Source organism: Amblyraja radiata, chromosome 11 (assembly GCF_010909765.2).
Source record: "Amblyraja radiata isolate CabotCenter1 chromosome 11, sAmbRad1.1.pri, whole genome shotgun sequence".
Taxonomy (NCBI): Eukaryota; Metazoa; Chordata; class Chondrichthyes; order Rajiformes; family Rajidae; genus Amblyraja; species Amblyraja radiata.
Genome location: NC_045966.1, coordinates 54,754,171 through 54,772,633, shown reverse-complemented (window position 1 = coordinate 54,772,633; position 18,463 = coordinate 54,754,171). Strand labels below are relative to the sequence as shown.

Below are 18,463 nucleotides of genomic sequence, written 5' to 3'. Positions count from 1 at the left end.
CCACCACAGTGAGTCTACCAGGCACCTCCTCACTGTGATGGAAGGCAAAAGTCTTAAAGTCCTTGTCTCTCCCTCCTTGTTCTCCCTCTGTGTTGAGGTGATCCAGGCTTTCGATGTTGGGCCCCCCGCCGGGTGATGGTAAGTACCGCGGCCGAATCCGAGCTCCGCAAACGGGCCGGTTCAAACTCCGCAGCCCGGGGCGGACAAAGCTGCCACCCTCCAGTCCAGCGGACGAAGCTGTTGTTGCGGGAGCTCCGGAGAATCAGTCACCAATTGAAGTCAGGCCGCCACCACAGCCCCGAAGTCGGCCAGCTTCGCGATGGTGAGTCCTGGCTCTGCCTCCGGAGCCTCGTGGCCGGTCCCAGTTGGAGGTGCCAGCTCCGCGATTAGGCCTCAGCACAGACGGAGACGGGGATACGACAAAGAAAAGGTCGCATCCCCCTGAAGGAAGAGACTAAAACAAGTTTCCCCCTCCCCCCATACATACACAACAAAAATTAAACTAAAACATACGTCAAACAAGACAAAAGAAAACAAAAAAAAGGAAAAGACAGACGGACTGCAGGCGAGCCGCAGCCACTTCCATCGTGAAGAAGAAATATAAAATGGGCAAGCAGAAGGATTAATTCCAAAGACAAAGATCTAGCACAATAGTATTGTGTACAATTGCATTAATTCAACATATTCAATGTAATCTCTTCCATTTATGCCAATTGAAGATGCAACAGTGGGAGCTGCAAATTTGAGGAAATTACTACCATTTAATATCCAATTATTGTACATGATTACCTTTCCTTTCCTATGCCATTATTCACATTCCATATTATTTTTTCCAGACGCACCCAAAAACATAACCACTCAAGTCAACGGTAGATCGCAGTGGGAAATCAAAGAGGGTGATTGGGTCTCTTTGACCTGTGGCAGCAGCAGTAACCCTGAAGCCTCCTACACATGGTACAAGAGGGACCAAGGTGAAGATGAAGCATTTAATACCAAGAATGGCTCGCTGCTCTTCCAAAGTATCTTGCCAAGTGCTTCTGGATTCTACAAATGCACAGCAACAAACTACCTGGGAAATTTGAACACTGAGACAGTGGAGATCCGTGTCCAATGTAAGAAATCATTGTTGTTGAGCAGTTTACATTATTAATTTCACCCTGTGATAAGCTCAATTGAATTCTCATTACATACAGTAAGTTGTCAAGAACCTTCATCCAACCTTGAATCTCGCAGAATTATCGACAATACATCGGTTGTATAATGCATCTCTTGCAACCTAAATGGATCGATCATTGCAGAAAAAAGGGACAGAAGGACTGTGTGTGTGAGAGAGAGGGAGAGTGGGAGAGAGTGCAAGCAAAAGAGAGATACCCATAGCCTTATCAAAACACAAAAGCCTTTTTTATGGAAATTTGGGCAGAGCAGCAGCTAATGAGACTTAGTTAAGACAAAGGGACCTTGGGGTGCAAGTTCTTAGCTCCCTGAAAATGGTGGCATAGGTGGATAGATAGTGTAGAAGGCATTCAGCATACTTGCCTCATTGCTTGATGCATTGATTATAAGAGTTGGGACATCAGGTGATTACTCACTTACTTTACCAGAAGGTGAACACTACTTTATATAAAAATTGTGTTTGTGTACAGTATGTCTGGGATGAGAGCAGAAGGTTTGAGAGAAAAGCACCTTTGAGGGCCTATCCACTTGGTGATTTTTTCGGCGATTGCCAACATCATTGACTGACGTATCAGGTCACCGAAAAATATGCGGCGTGATGACGTATGACGTGGCGGTGTTGTTTCAAGTGTCGTAACATTTTTTTTGTCGCCGCTGGATTTTGGAATGTTCAAAATCTATTGGCGACACTGATATGACGCCGGCAAAATCGCCAAGTGAGACAGGCCCTTAAGGGATAGTTTTCTGAGAGCAAACCTTTTTCCTTGAAATATATTTCCTTAAAATAACTCAATTATGTATTTTCTTTCTGCTGACTGGATAGCACGCAACAAAAGCTTTTCACTGTACCTCGCTACATGTGACAAAAATAAACTAAACTAAACTAAATTAATGTGTAGGAAAGAACTGCAGATGCTGGTTTAAATCGAAGATAGATACAAAAGTCCATCTATCATCTGAAGAAGGGTCTCGACCCGTTCCTTCTCTCCATAGGTGCTGCCTGTCCCGCTGAGTCACTACAGCATTTAGTGTCTATAAACTAAACTAATGTGAGTTAAGAGACCCTAATGGGGTCTCTTAACTCACTACAGGAGACTATACAGTAGCCACATGGTCGTTCCATGTTCGCGGGTGGTTGCCGGGGAGTCGCCTTCATGGTCGTGAGGAGTTCCCGCATTCTGGGAACTAGTCGCGGCCTCATTATGCTCGCCGCAAATTTCATTGGCTCATTTGGAAAAAAAACGTAAGCAGTAGTTTTTAGAACCAAGGATAATGTTAAATATCCGCCGAGCTTCACAGCCGTGTATCTCTGGCCTCTTAAAAGTTGTCCCAACTCCATCTCCACCCTTCTCCCCCCTCCTCTCCTTCCCTCTTTTAAAGGACTTACTGTGCTTTAACCATCTTAAATACAGCGCCAACCTTCCTGTTCATCGCGGTATCACCTTGGCTTTGCACCATTATTTGAGTCATTCAATATCTGCAGTCTGTGATGTGCTCTCCTCAGTATCGTCCATTCATGGGCTTGGCTTCTCCAGGTGTCAGTGGAAAATTGACTTTTCTACAATGAACTTTGAGAATAACCTTGAGTCTTTTTTTTCTGTCAACATGGTAATCTCTGATGGCACTGGTGGCAGTGCTCAGAGAAGGGTATATAATCAATGTTGCCTGCATTGCTGAGCTGACTGAAGTGACTCGGATCCCTCTGGGAATGTTGTACACTCTGTATTCTAAGTCAGAAGACATTAAATACATTAAATCCATCAACATGGCCTGTCCAATAGAGCTTTGTGAGTGTAATCAGGCTGTCATTGCCGTGGATGTTCTACTCTCTGTATTACCAGCCATTACACACAGAATTCGTTTACTTTTAGATGCACCCAAAAATGTAACCGTTCAAGTGGAAGGCACATCACAATTGGATATCAAAGAGGGAGACAAGATCTCTCTGACCTGTGCCAGTAACAGTGACCCTGACGCCACCTACACCTGGTACAAGAGCGACAAAGGTCAAGTTCAAATGCTCGATTACAAGAATTGCACTTTGATCTTCCAAAACATTTCACAAAGTGCTTCAGGATTCTACAGCTGCACAGCAGCAAACTACCTGGGGAATCTGAGATCAGAGGCAGTGGAGATACGTGTTCAATGTAAGAAATCATTGCCTCTTATGTTGTTAATATCATCCCGTGACAAGCTCAGTTGTAATCTATATTACTAAAAGTCTGTTCTTGACCGGTTTTGGCCATCTGTGCTGCAATTTCCGAGAGAACGACGCCACCTACGGCCGTCATTTTTGGCCACCTTGCTCAGAGCCCCCCTCCGCCGCATGTGTGCCGAGGATTTTTCCCGTAGATGAAAAATTACAGATATATTAATGTTTTTACAAAATTCCCCATTCTCTCTGCTGCCCCCGCTGGCGGCAGGGGGGAGGGACTATAAAACCAGGAAGTGGTGTGCCTCACTCACTCTTCAAGATGGAGGAAGGCAGAGGGTCACGTTTCTCTGAGCTGTGAATAACACTGAACACATGTCTACTGAAATGTAAGTGCCCTTAGTGGTTCTAAAATGCTTGCAGAATCTGTATATTGGTTCTAAAATGTTTGCAAAAAGTGTCTATTGGTTCTAAAATATTTGCAAAAAGTGTCTATTGGTTCTAAAGCTTGCAAAAAAATGTCTATTGGCTCTAAAGCTTGCAAAAAGTGTCTATTGGTTCTAAAGCTTGCAAAAAAATGTCTCTATTGGTTCTAAAGCTTGCAATAAAACGTCTCTATTGGTTCTAAAGCTTGCAAAAATATGTCTATTGGTTCTAAAGCTTGCAAAAATATGTCTATTTGTTCTAAAGCTTGCAAAAATATGTCTATTGGTTCTAAAGCTTGCAAAAATATGTCTATTGGTTCTAAAGCGTGCAAAAATATGTCTATTGGTTCTAAAGCTGGCAAAATATGTCTATTGGTTCTAAAGCTGGCCAAAATATGTCTCTATTGGTTCTAAGCTTGCAACAATATGTCTATTGGTTCTAAAGCTTGCAAAAATATGTCTATTGGTTCTAAAGCTTGCAAAAAGTGTCTCTATTGGTTCTAAAGCTTGCAAAAAGTGTCTCTATTGGTTCTAAAGCTTGCAAAAAGTGTCTCTATTGGTTCTAAAGCTTGCTAAAAGTGTATTGGTTCTAAAGCTTGCAAAAAAATGTCTCTATTGGTTCTAAAGCTTGCAAAAAAATGTCTATTGGTTCTAAGCTTGCAAATATATATCTATTGGTCCTAAAGCTGGCAAAAATATGTCTCTATTGGTTCTAAGCTTGCAAAAACATGTCTATTGGTTCTAAAGCTTGCAAACATATGTCTATTGGTTCTAAAGCTTGCAAAAATATGTCTATTGGTTCTAAAGCTGGCAAAAATATGTCTATTGGTTCTAAAGCTTGGAAAAAATGATTATTGGTTCTAAAGCGGGTGTGGCTTGAAGTTGAAAGGCACTACTTACTGCAGATGGTGGCTTGGGTGCAATGGCTTGAAGTTAAAATGCATTACTTACTGGAAATGGGGGCGTGGGTGCATTGGCTTGAAGTTGAAAGGCACTACTTACTGCAAATTGTGGCTTGAAGTTGAAAGGCACTACTTACTGCAAATGGTGGCTTGGGAGCTTTGGCTTGAAGTTGAAGGCACTATTACTGCAAATGGTGGCTTGGTTGCTTTGGCTTGAAGTTGAAAGGCACTACTTACTGCAAATGGTGGCTTGGTTGCTTTGGCTTGAAGTTGAAAGGCACTGCTTACTGCAAATGGTGGCTTGGGTGTGGCTTGAAGTTGAAAGACACCACTTACTGCAAATGGTGGCATGAAGTTGAAGGGCACTACTTACTGCAAATGGTGGCTTGGGAGCTTTGGCTTGAAGTTGAAAGGCACTACTTACTGCAAATGGTGGCTTGGTTGCTTTGGCTTGAAGTTGAAAGGCATTCCTTACTGCAAATGGTGGCTTGGGTGTGGCTTGAAGTTGAAAGACACCACTTACTGCAAATGTTGGCATGAAGTTGAAGGGCACTACTTACTGCAAATGGTGGATTGGTTGCTTTGGTTTGAAGTTGAAAGGCACTACTTACTGCAAATGGTGGCTTGGGTGCTTTGGCTTGAAGTTGAAAGGCACTGCTTACTGCAAATGGTGGCTTGGTTGCTTTGGCTTGAAGTTGAAAGGCACTACTTACTGCAAATGGTGGCTTGGGTGTGGCTTGAAGTTGAAAGACACCACTTACTGCAAATGATGGTTTGGGTGTGGCTTGAAGTTGAAAGACACCACTTACTGCAAATGGTGGCTTGGGTGTGGCTTGAAGTTGAAAGACACCACTTAGTGCAAATGGTGGCATGAAGTTGAAAGGCACTACTTACTGCAAATGGTGGCTTGGGAGCTTTGGCTTGAAGTTAAAATGCATTACTTACTGCAAATGGGGGGGGCATGGATGCATTGGCTTGAAGTTGAAAGGCACTACTTACTGCAAATGGGGGCGTAGGTGCTTTGGCTTGAAGTTGAAAGACACTACTTCCTGCAGATGGTGGCTTGGGTGCTTTGGCTTGAAGTTGAAAGGCACCTCTTACTGCAAATGGTGGCATGAAGTTAAAAGGCACTACTTACTGCAAATGGTGGCTTGGGAGCTTTGGCTTGAAGTTGAAAGACACTATTACTGCAAATGGTGGCTTGGTTGCTTTGGCTTGAAGTTGAAAGGCACTACTTTCTGCAGATGGTGGCTTGGGTGCTTTGGCTTGAAGTTGAAAGGCACCTCTTACTGCAAATGGTGGCTTGGGTGTGGCTTGAAGTTGAAAGGCACTACTTACTGCAGATGGTGGCTTGGGTGCAATGGCTTGAAGTTAAAATGCATTACTTACTGCAAATGGGGGCGTGGGTGCATTGGCTTGAAGTTGAAAGGCACTACTTACTGCAAATTGTGGCTTGGTTGCTTTGGCTTGAAGTTGAAAGGCACTACTTACTGCAGATGGTGGCTTGGGTGCAATGGCTTGAAGTTAAAATGCATTACTTACTGCAAATGGGGGCGTGGGTGCATTGGCTTGAAGTTGAAAGGCACTACTTACTGCAAATGGTGGCTTGGTTGCTTTGGCTTGAAGTTGAAAGGCACTACTTACTGCAAATGGTGGCTTGGATGCAATGGCTTGATGTTAAAAGGCATTACTTACTGCAAATGGTAACTTGGGTGCATTGGCTTGAAGTTGAAAGGCACCACTTACTGCAAATGGTGGCATGAAGTTGAAAGTTACTACTTACTGCAAATGGTGGCTTGAAGTTGAAAGGCACTGCTTACTGTAAATGGTGGATTGGGTGCATTGGCTTGAAGTTGAATGGCACTATTTACTGCTAATGGTAGCATGAAGTTGAAAGGCACTACTTACTGCAAATGGTGGCTTGGTTGCTTTGACTTGAAGTTGAAAGGCACCTCTTACTGCTAATGGTGGCTTGGGTGTGGTTTGAAGTTGAAAGCCACTACTTACTGCAAATGATGGCTTGGGTGTGGCGTGGGTGCATTGGCTTGAAGTTGAAAGGCACTACTTACTGCAAATGGTGGCTTGGGTGCTTTGGCTTGAAGTTAAAAGGCACTACTGTAAATGCACTTAGTTCCTGTTTGCACTGTATATTGATTTTAGATAAAACGCTACCACTTACGGCTGTGATTTTTGGCCATCTTACTCAGTCCCCCTCCGCTGAGCAGGTGCAGAGAATTCTTCCCATCAATGAAAAATAAAAGTGTTATTAGTTTTTTTTTAAATGTTGAGAATCTCTCTCCTGTCAATCACTCCATGAAAACCACACCTTTTCCGGTGGGGTTATAAAACCCGGAAATGTGGGTGTGGCTCAGTGTCTGTAAGATGGAGGAGGGAGAGGTCACGACTCGCTGTCTTTAGTGGCTTTACACCCTACTTCAAATGGTATGAAACTGCACTTGAATTTGGTGGCCTTGCACCCTGCTAGAAGTGGTAAGAAACTGCACTTGAATTTGGTGGCCTTATACCCTGCTTGAAATAGAATTTCAAGGATTAGCCGTGAGTCAACTACCAGCCCACCAGCCGTGAGTGAGTGAGTTACCAGCACAACAGGCTTGATTGACTGAGACGCCAGCCCAAGAATCCATTTGGCGCACAATTTGCATACTAGCCCTCTGGAAACCAGTCCCTTCAGCCCACAACACCCATACTAGTGCTCCAGAAAGCCCCCCCCCCAACTAGCCACCAATATTAGAATTGGTGGAGAGGTGGAATATTGCGTTGGATGACCAGCCCCAACGGGTCCCACTTAGTCTAGTGTTATAATAATATAATATAAATAGACATTGTCTTCCTCTAACTGTGCTATTCTACAGCTGCACAGCAGCAAACTACCTGGGGAATCTGAGTTCCGAGGCAGTGGAGATACGTGTTCAATGTAAGAAATCATTGCCGCTTATGTTGTTAATATCATCCTGTGACAAGCTCAGTTGTAATGTTCTAATATAAATAGACAATGTCTTCCTCTAACTGTGCTATTCTACAGCTTGCCTTATAACCCAAATGGTTCGATTTATTTTAGAAGCAGAGCGGGAGTGAGAGACCTGTTCTTAACCTTAACAATAGAATAGTGGCTTTCTGTACTGAATGGAATCAAGTTGTAAATGAATTGATAATCCTGAACGTGTAACCATGATGCAAATACTGAATAAGAAATGCACGTTAACATGCAACTTCTTTATTGAGCAACATTGACTGTCGCACTGCAATTGAAGCCAAAAGACCATTAGAAGGTTATTTTCTAACCAAGTTCCAGGAGTTCCTGGCTGTTATCTGTAAACCTGATAGTATTCTATTTGATGCACTTGTGGCCCACTCCTTCCCAGCTGAGTCCATTTCCTTGTCAAAGCATGCAGAGAACCCCCAGGAACAGCACACTGACGGTCTTATTTTCAAGAGGCTCAATATCTCTGGGAGACAAAGAACAGGGCGGCACAGTGGTGCAGATGTAGAGTCATTGCCTCACCGTGCTAGCGACCTGCTGTCAATCCTGACCTTGGTTGCTGTCTGTGTGGAGTTTGCACATTCTCCCTGTGACAGCGTGGATTTCCCTGCATGGATCCCCTCTCGTCTTGCCAGGTACTAATTGTACTGAGGAAGGCTTAATATTGGAGATACAATTAATCATGTCACTTACTACTTAACTCTCTGTGGAGCTGATGCTACATAATATACAAAATGTGTTCTCACCAAGCCCCTAGTATGACCAGGAATGAGAGCAGAGGACTTTAGGGCAAAGCCTCTTTGGGGACAGTTTCTAGCAATAAATCAGCCTTCTAAAATGTCTGAGGGACAATATCTCCCAAGGCTGATTTCCACTGTAAGTTTCAACTGAGATTATGCTACCTGCGGCAAGCAGCGTTCCAGCCATGGAGCCTTTGCTGTGGTGAGTTGGTTATGGAGGTGAGGCCACAGAGGCAGTAATTTCCTTTTCATTAGGATCACTGCTGCCACTGCTGTCTGATGGATGCCACTATCTTCGTTTGCAGCCACCATTTCATGTCCTTACTAGACTCTGCCTGTCTCATGGAGTCATAAACTCTCATCATCGAGCAGAATTGCCAGCTGTGTTTTACCTCTCTCCACTGCTGTTGCCTGGTTTGTTGAGTATTTATAACACTTTGCGGCTTCCTTTCAGATTTCCAACATCAGCCGTTTGTGAGTTGGTGAACACCTTCCACTCTTTTTCCACATGCTCCTACTGCATGGTCCCAATCTTCTCAGCATCATCCTGAATGCTCCTTCTCTACTCCGACAGTTCATGGGCCAGAGATTCCAAGAGACAAGGGAATTTTATGTTTCTACCAGGAGGTTTTGAGAAAATCCATGAATCCTTTTTTTTTCTCTGTCAGTTAATCTCTTCCTGTGCCTGAACTCAGAATCAAATGACTTTTTTTTATTTTTTTTTTATTTTATTTTTTTTAAAATATTTTATTTTATTAGAAGTAAGTACAGTCATATGGCACCAAAGTGCCTAATATATATTTTCATAATACATTTTATGTACAACTTCTTTTTTTTTTTTTTGTTACACTGAAAAAAGATTAGAATAAGAAAAAGAAGTTAGATAGTAAAGGATAGAAAGATGTGAAATATATAGTGTGTGAAAAAAGAAAACGAGTAAATGAAGAAAGTTGAGAGAGAGAATAGAGAAAAGAAAATAAAATAAAAAAGAAAAGGAGATCATTATTTATAATCTTGACCAACCCTTGTCCAGTCCTGAAACAGTTATTTTTTACAATTGTGTTGCACCATATGATTCCAAAAAAACGACGAATGGAGACCAACTCGTTATGAATTGGTCTGATTTATCCATTAGGAGGAATCGCATTTCCTCAAGATGAGCGGTGTCCAACATACTTGCAATCCACATTTTAAGCGTTGGTATTGATGTACCCTTCCAAAATTTAAGAATTAATTTTTTTGCTATTATTAAACCATAATTAAGGAATAGATTTTGAGATGTGTTCAATTTATTCCCATCTTCCATTACGCCAAATATAATCATTTCAGTATTAGGTTCCATTCTTGTCTTGAATAATTTTGTAAATATTTCAAAAATATCATTCCAGAATCTATAAAGTTTTATGCAGGAAACTAAGGAGTGTGTTATAGTTGCCTTTTGGGCTAGACATTTATCACAAGTGGCGGATATATTTGGATAAAATTTGTTCAATCTTGTTTTTGAATAATATAATCTATGTACAATTTTAAATTGAATTAGATTATGTCTTACATTAATTGAACATTTGTGAATATATATCAGGTATTTTTCCCATTTAACCTTCGTAATTTTTATCATTAGTTCCCGTTCCCACTCTTCTCTAAGTACCTCTGTCGATGGTAGGTCTATATTTAGAATACTATTATATAAATATGATATTAATTTTTGTGAGTCAGCTTCAATATTCATTGCTTCTTCCAATAAGTCAGGAGTTACTTTTTGATATCCTTGTATATATTTTTTCACGAAATCGCAAATCTGAAGATATTTAAAATATTGGTTGTTTTTCAATTTAAATTTTAATTGTAGTTGTTGGAATGATAGTAAGTTTCCCATTTCGTACATATCCCCGATCCTTCTAATTCCGAGACTTTCCCATTGGTTATATGTCTTATCAATAAGAGATGGTTTAAATAAAGGGTTAATCGCTATTGGCATTAACAGTGATAGATTTCTTAATTTTAAAGATAATTTTATTTGTTTCCAAATTCTTATTGTACCATATATAATTGGGTTCTTCTTATATGTCAGAAACTCTCATCATCGAGCAGAATTGCCAGCTGTGTTTTCCCTCTCTCCACTGCTGTTGCCTGGTTTGTTGAGTATTTATAACACTTTGCGGCTTCCTTTCAGATTTCCAACATCAGCTGTTTGTGAGTTGGTGAACACCTTCCACTCTTTTTCCACATGCTCCTGCTGCATGGTCCCAATCTTCTCAGTATCATCCCAAATGCTCCTTCTCTATTCCGACAGTTCATGGGCCGGAGATTCCAAGAGCCATTGGGAATGTTACGTTTCTACCAGGAGGTTTTGAGAAAATCCATTAATCTTTTTTTTCTCTCTGTCAGTTAATCTCTTCCTGTGCCTGAGCTCAGAATCAAATGACTTATTTGAGAGTCAGGTGTGAAGCATGCGGTCAACAAGACTTGCCCAATATAGCTGATTGAGTGTAATCAGGCTGTCGATGCCGTGGATGTTCTGCTCTCTGTATTACCAGCCATTACACACAGAATTCATTTACTTTTAGATGCACCCAAAAATGTAACCGTTCAAGTGGAAGGCACATCACAATTGGATATCAAAGAGGGAGACAAGATCTCTCTGACCTGTGCCAGTAACAGTGACCCTGACGCCACCTACACCTGGTACAAGAGCGACAAAGGTCAAGTTCAAACTCTTTATTCCAAGAACTGCACTTTGATCTTCCAAAACATTTCACAAAGTGCTTCAGGATTCTACAGCTGCACAGCAGCAAACTACCTGGGGAATCTGAGTTCCGAGGCAGTGGAGATACGTGTTCAATGTAAGAAATCATTGCCGCTTATGTTGTTAATATCATCCCGTGACAAGCTCAGTTGTAATGTTCTAATATAAATAGACAATGTCTTCCTCTAACTGTGCTATTCTACAGCTTGCCTTATAACCCAAATGATTCGATTTATTTTAGAAGCAGAGTGAGAGTGAGAGACCTGTTCTTAACCTTAACAATAAAATAGTGGCTTTCTGTACTGAATGGAAACAAGTTGTAAATCAATTGATAATCCCGAACGTGTGACCATGATGAAAATACTGAATAAGAACGGCGCGTTTGTTTAAAAAATGCATTGGCTTTCATGCATTCCATGCATGCAGAGAACCCCCAGGGACAGCACACTGACAGTCTTATTTTCCAAAGGCTCAATATCTCAGGGAGACAAAGAACAGGGCGGCACAGTGGTGCAGGTGTAGAGCCATTGCCTTACAGTGCTAGCGACCTGCTGTCAATCCTGACCTCGGTTGCTGTCTGTGTGGAGTTTGCACATTCTCCCTGAGACAGCGTGGATTTCCTTGCATGGATTCCCTCTCAGAAACGAATGGTTGATTTGAGACAGAAACAAAATGCTGGCGTAACTCAGAGGGACAGGTAGCAACACTAGATAGAAGGAATGGGTACTGTTTCGGGTCAAGACCCTTCTCCAGGCCGAGAGTCGGGGAAGAGGGAGATACAGAGAACTAAGAAAGTGTAAGTTGTGAGAACGAGATATCAAGGGGGTGGGGGGTGAAATTCAAGGAAAATGTTGAATTGATCATTGTTAGCTAGGAGAAGGTAACGTGGTCGTAGAATCGATGAGTAGGAGGAATCACAGAGGGGGAGCAGCGAGGGAGGATGTTACAGAACTCTCTGTCAGAGAGAGGAGGAGAACTTCTTCAAAGTAGACATACCTTGAGGAGATTTTGCAGTGGAGTAGACGAAATGTGTAGGCAGATGCTGGTTTAATCTGAAGATAGACAATATTTGAGAATCAGGTGTGCTAGCAAGAATATACAATCAATATTGCCTGTAATGCAGAGCTGACTGAATGTGACCCAGATCCCACTAGGAATGTTGTCCACTCTGCATTCTAAGTCATTAGACATTAAATACATTAAATTGTTCAACATGGCCAGTCCAATATAGCTGAGTGTGTGTGATCAGGCTTTCAATGCTGTGGATGTAATGCTCTCTGTATTACCAGCCATTACACACAGAATTCATTTACTTTTAGATGCACCCAAAAATGTAACTGTTCAAGTGGAAGGCACATCGCAATTGGAGATCAAAGAGGGAGACAAGGTTTCTTTGACATGTACCAGTAACAGTGACCCTGAATCCACCTACACCTGGGACAAGCAGGACGAAGGAGAAGTTAATGTTTTTAATTCCAAGAATGGCACTCTGCTCTTCCAAAGTATTTCACAAAGTGCTTCTGGATTCTACAAATGCACCGCAACAAACTACCTGGGACATCAGAGCTCAGAAACAGTGGAGATATGTGTTCAACGTGAGAAATCATTTTATTTCTGGGTTTTCTTTTATTGATTTCATCCTATTTTAAGGTACACAGTTAGCCCTGCTATCATACGATAATTTATGCTTCTAAGAAGCCTTGTGTGAGAGCAAAGTGCATTATATAACAAATTGTATCAATGGGGAAACTGGAGTCCAGTTTCAGCTCGCAATAACAACATTATTTTTCCCACAAGATTTTCCAAAGTAAGGTCTTTCCTAAAAACTCATTTTTGTGACTGCAAGCTAAACACACTAAAGGCTGTATGTAATATTGTTTATAGCTCTTGAAAAGATTCAAGCAGGTATCAGACGCTTTCTAAGGGCTGAATTGACCCATTCGCAGGGGCTTTCATCGCCTTGTGTGGCTTAAAATCAATCTGCTGTGTCTAGGCGATCGAAGCTCCCGATGTTGAAGCCCCCGCCAGCAGATTTTAAGCCGCGCCAGGTGATGAAAGGCCCCGCGAATGGGCCGATTCAAGCGCCACAATTCGGGGCGGACGAAGCTGCTGTTGCTGGAGTTCGGAGTCGGTCACCAACCAGTTCAACTCCCGATGTTACCATCCACAGGGGCCATAGCTGAAGCCTCAAAGCCTTGCGTATGTGTGTGTGTGCACGCGGCCACCAAGAAATTGTGTCCCCCCCCCTTGTTGATGGGAGTGGAGAGAAGAGGGAATGCCCAGGGTGATGATGGCAGGCAGGATATGTAGGGAGGGGGGGTGGGTCTAGGCGGTAGATGGAAAAAAGTTTCTTTTCTGCAGCCTGTTTTTTTCCAAGGTAGGTTTTATTCTGCTCGTCAATTTCCAAAGTTACCTTTTAAATGGATTTCTAGTTTCCCCAAACTAAACTGCATTATGGCAAATTCAGCCTGTGTTAGACAAAACGTGTTCCCTTCTTCATCAATCACATTATATCCAGTCACATTGTGAAATCGCATGTTGTAGCAGAACTATCTGTGATGTATATTGACAGAAAACTTTGTCCAAACTTGAATCTCACATTCCTCACTTCCCGTTTTGAACATGCCTTACAACCCAAATGATTAGATCATTGTGTTAATATTGACTAAATTAGAGTTATTATAAAATGGAGGATCTTTGCATCTGCAAGGCCTGCTTGGTCTTTTTCTGTGTAAAGCTACAAGCTGCAAGCCGGTGCCAGAAAGTCTAGGTCCTAGATTGATGTCAGATAAGGTGAGGTCCAAATGTCCTCTCCATTGTCAAAATGTATGAGGACTTTGCAGAGAAGCTCAGAGGCTTTGCAGATGCATTATTGGGATTGGCCTGCTGCAGAAGGGCTGTAAATACTGTTGATAATGTTGCAAGGTGTTTGTGGTGCTGTTTGATGATTGGCTGAAGTGTGAAGCCTTGTTTGAATTGTTTATACTCCCTGGGAGAATGTTGCATTACTTGGTTAGCTGACTTCTTTCCAGAAGCTTCTGTAGAAACATTGTAATGGGGCACTTTTTAATTTGGTTGGGGAACTGTCAATAACACTTTAATGTAGTCAATATCTGTGATTGGTTTGTTGGGGCTGTCACCCACATGTACTCCGATGACCTATAAAAAGTGATCCCCGCTAGGATCGTTGTCGATCTTCTGGAGAGGCACCTGGGACTGTATAACCTTTTGGAGGTATCTGCTTGCACGAGGCTGAAGGGTTCGGTCAAGCAGGGACAAGGATCTGACCCACGGTGGTTAGGTATTGTGTAGGGAGTTTGTTATTGTGTCATAAAATAAAGTTTAGTGGTCCAGTGTTTTACTGAACTAGACTAAGGGGGGTTAGCTCTAGGAGCAGAATTACAATTGCAGAATTAAAAGGAGAGAAAGAGATGCCCATAAACTTTTATAAATACTAATACCTCTCTGTAGTGAATAACATCAATCTGCAAATCAGCTGAAGCTCTGAAAAATGTAATGAAACAGATAATGACTGAGAAATTAAAATGAAATAAGTTCAAGAATCAACAGTAGTAACAGTTATACTAAAATTGAAGACCTTATTTTCCAACCAAATAAGGTTATTTTCCAACCAAAATCCAGGAGTTCACAACTGTTATCTATAAAGCACCTTTCATTTGCAGCTTTATCTAGCTCAGAAATGTCCATTTTCAGAGGCTCAATATTTCTGGGAGACGAAGAAAAAACTATCACCCAGTATTACTAACCTTCTACTCTTTAGTCCGAGGGCAGTGAATCTGTGGAATTAATTGCCGCAGAATGCTGTGGAGGACAAGTCAATGGATATTCTTAAGGCAGAAATACACTGTAGATAGATTCTTGATTAGGGGTTATGGGGAGAAGGCAGGAGAATGGGGTTAAGAGGGAAAGATAGATCAGCCACAATTGAATGACAGCGTAAACCTGATGGGCCGAATGGCCTAATTCTGCTCCTATCACTTATGAACTTATGAACAGTATAGTGAAAATGTTTATTGCATTGTGGATGAATTAGAGTGTAGCTTAGTTTACAGCTGTGACTTATTCAAGGTAGAGGTGAATGATCCTTTATAAAATAAAGGTGCTGTCATTGTGTTTCCCACCATACAGTTACACAGAGCTGCTGCCTCAGCACCAGAGACTCAAGTTTGATCCTGTCTTTGTGGAGGATAGTGTGTTAGTCTGCATGTTCTACCCATGACTGCGTGGGTTTCTCCAGGTGCTCCAGTTTCCTCGCCTTCCCAAAGATATGCGGGTTTGTAGATTAAATGGCCTCTGTAAATTGCCCTGAGTGTGTAGGCAGTGGGCGTGAAAGTGGGACAACATGGTATGACTTGTGTGAAAGGGAGATTGATGGTCTGTGTGGATTGGGTGGGCCAAACTAAATGCATTTCTAAACTAAACTTCCCATGTGACTAGCAGTACGAGCAGAGAGCCCGAGGGCAAAGTGTCTTTGGTGACAGTTTCTGAGAGAAAACCTCATTGAAATGTCTGAGAGACAATACACCCCAAGGCTGGTTTATACAAGACGTTGTCACTGAGGACTGCTGCCAGCTGCAGGTGGGGCTCCAGCCATGAATTCAGTGCTTGGTTGCATCGGCTGTGGTGGCAAGTGGCCCCAAATTCCTTTACTTCAGGGTCATTCAAGCTGCTGCTGGCTGATGCATGCTGTGTGCCACAGTTTGCAGCCCACCATTGCCATTCACTTGCTTTATCTGCCAGTCTCTATTAACCAACAAACACTGGAGAACAGCTGCCTGGTTCTCTGGACGTGTGTTTATTTCAGTACGTGTTTTTGTTAGTTTAAAATAGTTAGACATTCTTGCCATAGAGGGAGTACAGAGAAGGTTCACCAGACTGATTCCTGGGATGGCAGGACTTTCATATGAAGAAAGACTGGATAGACTCGGCTTGTACTTGCTGGAATTTAGAAGATTGAGGGGGGATCTTATAGAAACTTACAAAATTCTTAAGGGATTGGACAGGCTAGATGCAAGAAGATTGTTCCCGATGTTGGGGAAGTCCAGAACAAGGGGTCACAACTTAAGGATAAAGGGGAAATCTTTTAGGACCGAGATGAGATTTTTTTTTTTCGCACAGAGAGTGGTGAATCTGTGGAATTCTCTGCCACAAAAAGTAGTTGAGGCCAGTTCATTGGCTATATTTAAGAGGGAGATGTGGCCCTTGTGGCTAAAGGGATCAGGGGGTATGGAGAGAAGGCAGGTACTGGATACTGAGTTGGATGATCAGCCATGATCATATTAAATGGCGGTGCAGGCTCGAAGGGCCGAATAGCCTACTCCTGCACCTATTTTTCTATGTTTCTATGTTTCTATGTTTCTATGTTTCTATATCCCTCAGTATCCTAGAGGGTGAAAATACTGAGGCTGGGTCTTTGCTCAATTTGCAGAGCATGTAACGAAAATGACTTTAACCACCACACACCTGCTCTGAAACTCAGGTCTGCAAGCTGAGCTGTTAACTGTGCTGTTCTCTCTCCAAGAGAATTTCCTGACGCAGAGTATTTTTGGCAGATTTGGGTTTTATTTCAGTTTTCCAGTATCTGTGTTGCTGATTCATGGCCTCGATGATCTCAATACCATCCCAAATGCTTCGTATTCACCTTGTGGAGACTTTCAAAACGTCCATGTACCTTTTTTCTCTTACTGCTTAGTTATCTCTTCCAGTGATGGGGCTTAGAATAGAGTGTCTTGGTTTGGAGTTGAGCATGAGATCAAAGTGGCTTGCCAAATGTAACCAACTAAGTCTCACTGTGTTAAGTCATAACATACTTCTTTACTTTCAGATGCACCCAGAAATGTTACCATTCATGTGAAAGACCGATCTGAAGTGGAAATTAAGGAGGCTGACAACATCTCCTTGATATGTGCCAGTCACAGTTACCCTGAAGCTGCTTACACCTGGAACAGGAGGATGGGAGATAATGACCAAACAATGACCCTAATTGGAAACGGAGACACCATGGTCTTCCACAATATTTCAAGAAGGGACTCTGGATTGTATGCATGCACCGCATCAAATTATTTGGGACATTATATCTCAGAAGATTGGGAGATTTCTGTTCATTGTGAGTAATCATTTAGATTTAATGCGTTCAATTCTATTACATTTACAGTATCCTCTCATATGCCCCTTGGCATAAAGGGCACAAGACAGTATTATTCCTATTTTTTAACCACTCTTTAATATCCACCCTTCCTCATGCATCTACACATCACGTTGCCTTAGGATAGCAGCCACCATGATCAAGGGCCACTCCCACCCTGGTCATTCTCTATCCTCCCTTTTCAGGCAGAAGATACAAACGTTTGAGAGCCTGTACCACCAGATTGAGGAACAGCTTCATTTCCACTGTTATCAAACTGTTAAACAAACCTCACATAAGCTACAGGTGTAGTCCCGATATCCCAACCTACCTTTATGGCCCTTGCACTTTTTTTAAATCTGCACTTCCGGCACAGTGGTGCATCTTTAGAGTTTTAGAGCTTTAGAGTTGCTGCCTTACAGTGCCAGAGATCCGAGTTCAATCCTGACTACGGGGGCTGTCTGCACGGTGTTTGTACGATCTCCCTGGGTTTGTACAACTGCATGGGTTTTCTCAAGGTGCTCCACTTTCCTCCCACATTCGAAAGACATACAGATTTGTAGGTTAATTGGCATCGGTAAAATTACAAATGATCCCTAGAGTCCAGGGTACTGTTAGTGTACGGGGTGATCGCTGGTCAGCGCGGACACGGTGGGCCGAAAGGCCTGTTTCCTCGCTGTATCTCTGAAGTCTAAAGTCACTTTAATTTTGGCTGTAACACTACAATCTGCACGTTTTATTTCTCTCTGAGCTACCTGTTGGTTTGATTGCACTTATGTATGACATAACTTGACTGGGTAGCACGCAAAGGTTTCTCACTGTATCTCAGTATATGTGGCAATCATTAACCGATACTAATATACCCATTACCCAACCTCCCTAACACCGTCCCATATCACTAGATCACCATCTTCTTCTATACTATTACTAAAACTCTCATCTTGACCACTTCCAGTCTGCGTTGTAATTCAATTTGCACAAAAACGATCCCCCATAGCGCTACGATTTTTCGCCACCTTACTCACCATTTTCCTTTGCTGCATCAAATAAGTTTTGTTCCGATCGGTGCAATAGTACAAAAGTTATGTAGGTTTAAAAATCGTAAAAACCGCCCCTTACAGAACCCGCTGTCAATAACGCGGCGAGGAGAATTAAAAGCTGAAGGGGCAGAGTGTGTTG

General features: G+C 42.3%; 1 protein-coding gene across 5 annotated transcripts in view; it reads left to right on the top strand.

Annotated features, from left to right (window-relative positions):
* The window catches only part of LOC116978654 (B-cell receptor CD22-like), a 70,543-nt gene that overhangs the window by 37,134 nt on the left and 14,946 nt on the right, over window positions 1-18,463 (top strand). For 2 of the 5 annotated variants that reach the window (XM_033029948.1, XM_033029947.1), the window contains exons 5-9: window positions 837-1,112; window positions 3,045-3,320; window positions 10,961-11,236; window positions 12,459-12,734; window positions 16,985-17,266. In XM_033029948.1, coding sequence (XP_032885839.1) covers window positions 837-1,112; window positions 3,045-3,320; window positions 10,961-11,236; window positions 12,459-12,734; window positions 16,985-17,266 — 1,386 coding nt within the window. The remainder of the gene's footprint in view (window positions 1-836; window positions 1,113-3,044; window positions 3,321-10,960; window positions 11,237-12,458; window positions 12,735-16,984; window positions 17,267-18,463) is intronic. The other 3 variants (XM_033029950.1, XM_033029952.1, XM_033029951.1) reach the window with 3 other exon arrangements.